Here is a 10,532-nt window from a genome sequence, read left to right on the forward strand (position 1 = left end):
CGTCACATACAATGTCACACAGCCTACTCTTTCGCCGTTTGCGCGCTGCTGTCACTTCTACTCGCCGAGACGGCGACTCATCCAAAGAAAACAACGACAAACACGGCTCATCTTCTTCCTTGAGTTAATGAAATAATGCATTAGCTTGCGCTAAAGGTAGTTTTAGATTCATTCTGCACGTTTCAAAGTCGCTCGCTCAAACCAACCGGCCATTGCTTGCTTGGCATGCCTCCCTTTCATTAGTTGGCACCTCGCTCGGAAATTTATTAAAAATGATCACATTCGGTTCGTCGGAAATTTATTAAAAATGATCACATTCGGTTCGTCCTTCTCGACATCACAACGGCTGTTGGGATATGTAGTCTTTTGTGCTGCTTTCGGTTTTGAAAAAGGACAAGAAATGATGGAAATATGGAGATAGATACATGGTCCATGCAGCGTTTTAATGCATATTTATGAGTGCAATAAAAATATAAAATTCAAATGACATTATCTCCCGTTTTTCTTGGTTGATTGACTTCAAATAAAAACTGGTGTGGACATCAACTTCTTCACTTTCAAATGAGACCAACCAGCGGCACGTGGGTTACGTAATTACAGCGTGACGAAGCTTCAAAGAAGATATGCGTAAACGCGTCGCTGCCGACACGTTCGGTGTTAAAGGGTTAATCGGGATACAGGTTAAAAAGTAGTTATTGAACTCTGAATTGAAACCATAAAGCTACAAGAAAATACATCGATTTCAGACTGAAGTGTTCTTCTCAAATTTCAGTTTCAGCCCAGACATACTCATAGATTACCGACTCGTGTGTCTGACCGGCGTCAAGCAGCGCTTCGAAGATGACGTCTACCAGCGCATCAGCAGCGAGAAAGTAAGTGCCATTTTCTCTCTCCTTTGACGACAAAAGCTTGAAACTCTCTGCTTTCCAAGGTGATGGGTTTTACGGAGCTGTGTCACATCCTTGAAATTCCCGAAACGGTGCCCGAGACGGAGCCTCCGAGCCCTACCGGCCAACCCGCGGACATCCACGCCTTTCTCGCTTCGCCTTCCGGCTCAAGTAAAAGGTCATTGGCGCGAACGGACGTTTGACATCACGCCGACGACGCGTTCTATTTGTTCCGACGACTCATCCTTCCGTCTCCTTCCAAGGAGGCGAGACGACGGCATGCGGGCCGACGGGGGCGGGCGGGTGTCCACTCCCACCGCCGAGCTGTCCAATCAGGAGCAGACGTTGCTGGTGGAAATCCTGGACTGGAGTCTGGACTCCTCCTCAGGCTACGAGGGCGATCGAGAGGAGAGCGAGGGCGAGAAAGATGGAGATCGTGAGTCACGCGAATGCCTCAGAATCTTATGGCCGCTTTCAAAAAATTTAAAGAATGCAAAGTTCTTTCACTTTCATTTGTTGAATAGAGGGTCGGAGACTGATTTAAAAAAAAAAAAAAAGCTTTAAAAATGTATTCAATTTTAACTCGTTGGCCCCCATGATAGATGTTTTGACCGGGAAGGCTGACGACAATTGTTAGATCAATGATCAAACTTACAGCCTGATGTGGGCCAAACCAGAACACAGCTTTGATTTATCTATGTCAGATGAGTCTGCAAGGCGACAGTCCAGCCAGACCCAACGCTGCCACCAGAGGGCAGTGTAACCTCCATCATTAAACAAAATACAATACAGGTCGTCGATGGACCTGACTTGCTATTTCGACTTTACAGCGCTGGTGTTTCGGCCGCCATTTTGTCTCAACTCGTCCTCTCACCCCTATTTTTTCAGTCCAGTAACAGTGCCGTGTCCGCCATTTTATCGCCGGTCGCGCACTTTTCACTAATTTTTTATTTTATTTTATTAATATTACATAAAATACATGTTTTTGCGTTTTTTTTTTATTTTTATTATTCTTAGAAATGTGTTTAGAGTAGGGCTGTCAAAATTATCGCGTTAACGCGCGGTAATTAATTTTCTAAATTAATCACGTTAAAATATTTGACGCAATTAACGCACATGTCCCGCTCAGACAGTATTCTGCCTTTTGGTAAGTTTTACAGCAAGGCTTTTTGTGCTGTCTAACAGCGAACTCTTGTGGTCGTTTTGCGACATGTTTTATTGTTTTCTTGCCAGTTGAAGGAATTTAGTCCTCCCAGCCCAAACCCCACGGGGAGGCCGGCAACAGAACGGAAATGTGCTCCGCCGCTCGACGCCCCCGAAGAGCCAGGCCAGGAGGAAGCCAAACTCCGCGCGTTCCTGTGTTAACCCTTTGCACACTGACTCCATGTTTCAAAAGCTTGAAGAACACTCGCCGAAAACAGGTTGACAATTTATTCGTCGACAATGGTAAAAAACAAGGCAAAAACAGACGACGGAGGGACAATTCTGGATCCAAAACAAGGCTACATGTTTCCGAGCAGAAGAAAATCTGTCTTATCTCAGTGTCCAGTCTTTTTGAAGTCTTTGCTGACGTGGGTCTTGTCGAAGGCGTTTCTGGACGTTGCTTTTGGCCCGCCCCCACTGTGGCCGGTTTTGGGCGGCTTAGGTTCGTGCGCGGATTGGGACGCCCGCTATCAACTTTGCTGCCCAGGCTGGTTGTACTTGTTTTAGGACAAAGCGCTTTGTCCTTGGAGTTTGCTGGGAGAGCAGATTACCCGAGTTGGTGCGTCACTCTTGTGATAAGACGGCATTGTGTATCTCTTCTATTTCTTCTCATTAAACTATGGTGTGCTATTTATTTTATATTAGTAGTGTAGTCCTACCGTAAATATGAAAATGATACTATTGCCTGATTAATTATATTACGTGTGTTAGACTAATGCAAACAGTTAGACGGTGCCTACGAAAACCTGTACCATATGTATGTGTTAGACTAATGCAGACAATTATATGGTGTGTGCGATGACGATATCGTTTCTCCTTCACAGTTCAATAATGGCTGCACGACGTCTCGGGCTGACGCCTACGTTGTAATGTTGTGCTTATATGATCCTTGGACAAGATTTGTCCCTAAGTATGGTTGTTGTAAAGAATGTACATATTATGTTAGTAAGCGAAATGTTATATTTTTTGTATGGCGCTTTTTATGTTTAGTGAACCTGTATAGCGTGCTAAGCTAACGTTGTTGCTAATGGAATGCTTGTGTACTTTTTTTTGTAGTTTTACGACGGTCTAAAGAGGACAATGGTTTGAGGCTATTTTATTAATAAATCAGACGTAAAAGGAAGAAGTCTGATTATTAAGGCGTAGTTCACTAGCTGTCTAGCTTTGGAAAAAGTACACACTTCGGAGTGAGGACAGCATAGACATATTTAAATGACAGTAGAGTGAAATGCCCACTACAGTCCTTATGTACCGTATGTTGAATGTATATATCCATCTTGTGTCTTATCTTTCCATTCCAACAATTTATTTTACAGAATATATATATAATTTACAGAAAAATATGGCATATTTTTTTGATGGTTTGAATTGCGATTAATTACGATCAATTAATTTCTGAGCTGTAATTAACTCGATTAAAAATTTAAATCGTTTGACAGCCCTAGTTTAGAGCAGTGGTGTCCAAACTATTCCACATAGGGCCGCAGTGGGTGCTGGATTTCATTGCTACAAAACAAGATGACATCTTTTCACCAATCTGGTGTCTTACAAGTGTAATCCGTTGATTGCAGTCAGGTGCTGCTTGATTTAGCACAAACTTTATTGGTTAAACTGTCTGTGCTCGATTGGTTGGAACAAAAACCAAGACCCTCAGTGGCCCTTGCGAACAGGTTTGGACACCCATGGTTTAGAGCAGGGGTGGGCAAACCGGTCCTCGACGGCCGCAGTGGGTCCTGGTCTTTGTTCCAACTGATTCAGCACAGGCAGTTTAACCAATGAGGTTTCAGTGGAAACAAGAAGCACCTGACTGCAATCAACTGATTGCACTTGTAAGAAACCAGATTGGTGAAAGGCTGTCCTCATGATGGGTATGAACAAAAACCCGCACCCACTGTGGCCCTTTGTGGAATAGTTTGCCCACCCCTGGTTTAGAGGTACTGAAAGGGTTACATCACACGTAACTCGTTGGTAAACTGGAGACCACCTGTACTTCTTGACTTTTTGAAAAGTTATTTTTAGAGTCAAGGGTACTGAAAGGGTTAATTCCGACATGCGCTGAAATTCGGGTTATGTCGCCACCATAGGAATGGAACTCCTTCCTAACCCGGGGACTACTGATATTCATATATTATAAAACTGAGCCGCATCAGAAGGTTCAAAGAACAGCATGTCGCACCAGAGCCGCTGATTGCTGACCCTTGGTCTAAGCCAAACGCTACATTCACTTCGTCATACAGTGCTGGCCGCAAGTATTGGCACTCCTGCAATTCTGTCAGACAATGCTCAATTTCTCCCAGAAAATGATTGCAATTAAGAATGATTTGGTAGTAATATCTTCTTTTTTTTTGCTTGCAATGGGAAAAAAAACACAAAAGAGAAACTGAAAAAAAAGTGAAATCATTATCATTTTACACAAAACTCAAAAAAATGGGCTGGACCAAAGTACTGGCACCCTTTGAAAAATCATGTCATGCTTCTCTAATTTGTGTTATAAACAGCACTTGTTACTTACCGGTGGCACATAACAGGTGGTGGCAATAACTAAATCACACCTGCAGCCAGTTAAAATGGATTAAAGTCGACTCCACCTCTGTCCTGTGTCCTTGTGTATACCACATTGAGCATGGGTAAAAGAAAGAAGACCGAAGAACAGTCTGAGGACTTGAGAAGTAAAATTGTGTGGAAGCATGGGTATTCTCAAGACTAAAAGTCCATCTTCAAAGACCTGAATGTTCCTGTGTCTACTGTGCGCAGTGTCATCAATAAGTGTAAAGCCCACGGCACTGTGGCTACCCTCCCAAGATGAGGACGGATAAGAAAAATTGAGGAGAGATTTCAATGAAAGATCGTGCGGATGGTGGATAAAGAACCTCGACTAACATCCAAACAAGTTCAAGCTGTCCCGCAGCCCGAGGGTACAACAGTGTCAACCCGTACTCAGTCGGCTTCTGAATGAAAAGGGACTCTATGGTAGGATGCCCAGGAAGACCCCACTTGTGACCCAGAGAAAAAGCCAGGCTGGAGGCTGGAGCCCAAAACGTTTTGGAAGAATGTTCTCTGGTCAGATGAGACAAAAGTAGAGCTTTTTGGGAAAAGACATCAACAAAGTTTCCAGGAAAAAAAACGAGGCCTTCAAAGAAAAGAACACGGTCAAACATGGCGGAGGTTCCCTGATATTTTGGGGTTGCTATGCTACCTTTGGCACTGGACTGCTTGACCGTGTGCATGGCATTATGAAGTCTGAAGACTCCCAACAAATTTTGCAGCATAATGTAGAGCCCAGTGTAAGAAAACTGGGTCTACCTCGGAGATCATGGGCCTTCCAGCAGGACAATGACCCAAAAGCACTAGAAAATGGTTTTGAGAGAAAGCACTGGAGACTTCTTAAGTGGCTAGCAGATACGAATCCCATAGAACACCTGTGGAGAGCTGAAAATGGCACCCTTCAAATCTCAGAGACCTGGAGACGTTGGCCAAAGAAGAATAGTCTAAAATTCCAGCAGAGCATTGTAAGAAACTCATTAATGGGTACCGGAAGCTGAAAGAAGGTAGTCTAATCTTTCTTTTGGTGGGTTCCATGTTTACATAGCAATAGAACAGAATTTTCTGTGGGCCTTGCAAAATCAGTCAAAATCCAGTAAAACGGCCGGGAGCGAAGGGCCTTGCTCCGGGGAAAATGGCTGGGAGTGAATGAGTTCAATTCCAAAGGGTTCGGTTAATGCACCTATGAAACTCGTGGGGTTCGGAACCTTTAGCAAGTTTAAGAGCCACTGATTTAGACCATTCTGTTACAGGAAATGACTCACTCCGAAGTCAAAATCCGCCGACTCATTGCACGCTCTCTTCTTTTTGACAGATTCAATGACATCCATCAAAATTGAAGCCGGCACGGCCAACTCGTGTCGAGACAATTGCCGAGCGCTATCCAGCGACGAAGAAGTCTCGGGCCTGCCCGAAAGAGAGCGGACCCATCGTCCCAAAAAGCGGGAGGGCCTTTTCTTCTCCAAGGACCTTCACACTTCGGGCTATTCATCAGTGCAGAGCACCAGTTCCTCGTCGTCGTCTTCCTCGTCCTCTTCTCTCGTCCCGTGCTCGCTCCAAACTCTCCCCGCCGCTTCGGCGGACGCCTCCGCTCCGTCCCGACCGGGTTTCCGCCTTTTGGTTCCCGTGCAGCGGGCCCGCGGCCACTCCGGCAAGCAGGTAAAGCGTAAGAACTCGGCGGCGCACGGCGAGCCGGCGAAAGAAGAGGAGCCGGCTTTTTGCCTTCCGTAGACGCTAAGCACTTTGAAACTCATAAAGTTAAGGATGTTTCAGGAAGAACCTAAAATGTATTCCGCTTGACCATTTTTTTGAACGGACATTACGTGAGTTCAAATCAAGTTTACCTAAACTTTTTGTCGGGAGTGCAAGTGCGCGAAGATGGCTTTTAGTTGAGCGCCAAAGCTAAACAATCCAAATTTGGACCAAAGGCAATCAGGCAAAAATACGTTTTTTTTGCGCTGGGAATCAGAGGTTAGACACCCCCTAACCTAACCCTAACCGTTTTAGCTAGCGTCCGTCTGGACTCGATTTGGTTGATGTTCCATATTATATCATGGATGTATTGATAAAAAGGGAAACCCAATAGAAGCAATCTTGACATGATGTACAATATCTGCATAGAAAACCGTAAGTTGCTTTAAAAATGTTTCATCCTAAAATTGGGGCAGGGGTCCTCGTTTTGCTAGTGACGTAATCTGAATATGTACACAAGTCATAACATGATTTAAGGGCAAATGAAATCTAAGGATGGTACCAACTCATCAATGAGTTCACCAAATGTGCCTTCCGCCGCCGTTTAAGCTAACACGGCAAACCGAAGACTAAATGATGGTGCTGATTATCAAAGAGTACCTTTGATTTTTTGTTTGTTTACAGAAAACAAAACATACCTCCAATCCACTCAAACCTCTGGTTTGTTTTCTGGAGCTGTCGGCTTTCCTCAGGACCGTTTCTTCCATTTTTAAAAATTTTTTTTATCATGATACAACCCCTAGCAAAAAGTATGGAATCGCCAGTCTCGGACTAGCACTCACTCAGACATTTTATCATGTAGAACAAACTCCGATAAAAAGCTTGAAAAAATAATGAGTTCAAAAGTGCAAGTCGTTAGCATTCAGAAACCCTAAAAGAAATGAATAAAAAACATTGTGGTGGTCAGTTAATGTTACTTTTATAGAGCAAGTGCAGGGAAATATGAATGGAATCATGAGAAACAAACAAATAACAATCAAAACACATTTTTAGGATTTAGTTGCACCACCTCTGGCTTTTATGACATCTTGCAGTCTCTGAGGCATGAACCTGATGAGTATTCTTCATCAATTGGATGCCAACTTTCTTTGATTGAAGTTTCCAGATCATCTTGCAGGTCGGAGCCTTGCTGTGGACCGTTTTTTTCAATAGGGTTGAGATTTGGGCTATTTGCAAGCCATGAATTTGACTGGATGAGTCTTTCTCCAAGGAATGCTTTAACAGTTTTAGCTCTGTGGCATGATGCATTGTCATCTTGGAAAATGACAAACATATTTTCAATTGAAAGGATACGAAAGCTGTTAAAATTGCATTGTAAACTTGTGCATTTATTGAAGATTTCACCACAGCCATCTCCCCAGTGCCTTTGCCTGACATGCAGCCCCATATCATCAAAGACCGAGGGAATTTTTATATCTTTTTTAGGCAGTCATCTTTGTAAATCTCACTGGAACAGCACCAAACCAAGGTTCCAGCATCATCACCTTGTCAAGAGCCAAGAATCTGCATTGGACAAGGTGTCAAGAGTCAAGAATTTGCATCTTTGCAGACAATCTGCTGGAACTTTTGGACAAGGTGAAACAAAAGTTCCAACACCATCACCTTGTGGACAAGGTGAAACAAAAGTTCCAACACCATCACCTTGTCAAGAGTCAAGAATCTGCATTGGACAAGGTGTCAAGAGTCAAGAATGCTGGAACTTCTGGACAAGGTGACACAAAAGTCACTGGACAAGGTGATGATGCTGGAACTTTTGTTTCACCTTGTCCAATGCAGATTCTTGACTCTTGACAAGGTGATGATGCTGGAACTTTTGTTTGGTGCCGTTCCAGTGAGATTTACAAAGATGACTGCCTGAAGAAGACATCAAAATTCCCTCAGTCCTTGATGATACGGGGCTTCATGTCAGGCAAAGGCACTGAGGAGATGGCTGTGGTTAAATATTCCAAAAATGCACAAGTTTACAATGAAATTTTAACAGCTTTCTTATCCCTTCAATTGAAAATATGTTTGGGAATAATGAAATCATTTTCCAAGATGCCACAGAGCTAAAACTGTTCAAGCATTCCTTGGAGAAAGACTCATCCAGTCAATGTCATGGCTTGCAAATAGCCGAGATCCCAACCCTACTGATAACCTGTGGTGGAAATTGAAAGAAATGGCTCTGACCTGCAAGGATGATTTGGCAACTGCAATCAAAGAGATTTGACACCAAATTGATGAAGAATACTCAACAAGTCCATGTCTCAGAGATTGCAAGCTGTCATAAAAGCCAGAGGTGGTGCTATTAAATACTCGAGATGTGTTTTGATTGTTATTTCTTTGTTTGTTTCTCATGATTCCATATGTTTTTCCTCAGAATGGACTGATTCTATATTTATTTCCCTGCACTTGCGCTATAAAAGTAACATTTACTGACCACCACAATGTTTTTTTATTCATTTGAGTGTTTTTGAATGCTAAACTTTTGAACTAATTCATTAATTTTTCAAGTTTTTTATCGGAGTTTGTTCTACATAATAAAATGTCTGAGTGAGTGCTCATCCGAGACTGGTGATTCCATACTTTTTTCTCAGCATTAATGTGTTGCAGACTCTGTAAACCTGAACTTCTATTTTCTTTCAAATGCACTGTTCGTACAAGCGCGTCTTGTATTTGCCTAACCACTGAAGAAAGACGTCACGGGCCAAAGGTACTCTGTTACCATTCTCGGTTTGTAAACGGAAAACTGTGATCACTTAAAAACGCACCGATAAAGGTCTTCGTGTTAAAAATGTTATTTATATTTCATCGGTTCGCAGATTTAACATCATTTGGCCTCCTTATCAGGGAAAATAGACTGTCAGACGCTTCGATGAAATTATCCATGAGCCTGTGGTTGCTGGCAGACTGAATTTTCATATGTTCTTTTGAATTCTATTGGTAGTTGGACTGGTTCGCTCCTGTGTTGTTGTTGCTTTTTTTTTTTTTATACATAAATGTGGTATGTATGTATAAGTTAACAAATGTGTCACTCGATACTACTTGAAAATGTGTAAGCACATTAGGTGGCATTTTTCTACCATACAGTACATACGTATGTATGTCCTTTCATTTGTTTTGGTTTCAAATAAACCTGTTCTGGTTCAGATTTGTTCCTTGGACTTGATGTACATAAAGTGTTGTTTTCGTCAACGATGACGTCAAGGTACATTTTTTTCACGATGATAACGAGATAAAAAAGTGTTTAGGAGACTAAAACATAACGAGACGAATGCCTGTTTTCGTCTGACGAGACGAAAATGCGCAATAGTTTGTGTCACTCATGACGTGTGAGTCTATGCTTAGCATACCGATACAAAAACATATAATTATGCACGCATGAGAATCATCGATGACGCAATGAATTATCATGACCACGAAGTGGCAGTGAGGTACTGTAAAATGTCAATTGGCTCATAACACTGGAGACTCTAGCCAGCACAGTAAGTAATAAAAAAAACATTTAAACCCGATTCCGATTCTTTCAAAAAAATGACCCGGTTTCCAATCCCGTGATTGGATCGAGGACATCCCTAAACGTCTCCTCAACAAAGAATACAAACAATGCAATAGCTTACCGTGACATCGCCATCGTAACGCGGAAATGGTTCGTTATAGACACGCCCTCACATACAATCCATATTATTTCTGCTTCTTTTCTCCCGTAATCTTTCAAAAAAGAACATGCTGATCAAACACTGCTGCTAGGGGACTTGTAGAAACGACTAGACATTACGACATATGAAGAATGTTTCGTCATACGTTTCCCGAAACCAAAAACACGGAGCAAAAATGTGAAGAATGGATCAACTGGTGCGGACGTCCAAAAAAAACAATTAAATGTTAGCAAGGTGAAGCCATTCACGTTTCATATGCAGTAAATATTTTGTTGGGGAACATGTGCCAATACATATATACGTATATACAGTGGGGCAAATAAGTATTTAGTCAATCACCAATTGTGCAAGTTCTCCTACTTGAAAAGATTAGAGAGGCCTGTAATTGTCAACATGGGTAAACCTCAACCATGAGAGACAGAATGTGGAAAAAAACAGAAAATCATATTGTTTGATTTTTAAAGAATTTATTTCCAAATTAGAGTGGAAAATAAGTATTTGGTCACCTACA

General features: G+C 42.3%; 1 protein-coding gene across 1 annotated transcript in view; it reads left to right on the top strand.

The window, feature by feature from the left end:
* The window catches only part of ccnf (cyclin F), a 44,480-nt gene extending 36,902 nt beyond the window's left edge, over positions 1-7,578 (top strand). Inside the window, exons 14-17 of the mRNA XM_057817576.1 lie at positions 773-872; positions 932-1,065; positions 1,151-1,323; positions 5,947-7,578. Of these exons, the coding sequence (XP_057673559.1) occupies positions 773-872; positions 932-1,065; positions 1,151-1,323; positions 5,947-6,362 (823 nt within the window). The 3' untranslated portion in view covers positions 6,363-7,578. The remainder of the gene's footprint in view (positions 1-772; positions 873-931; positions 1,066-1,150; positions 1,324-5,946) is intronic.
* Positions 7,579-10,532: the final 2,954 nt, after the last annotated feature.

The sequence above is a fragment of the Corythoichthys intestinalis genome, chromosome 16, assembly GCF_030265065.1.
Source record: "Corythoichthys intestinalis isolate RoL2023-P3 chromosome 16, ASM3026506v1, whole genome shotgun sequence".
In the NCBI taxonomy this organism is placed as follows: Eukaryota; Metazoa; Chordata; class Actinopteri; order Syngnathiformes; family Syngnathidae; genus Corythoichthys; species Corythoichthys intestinalis.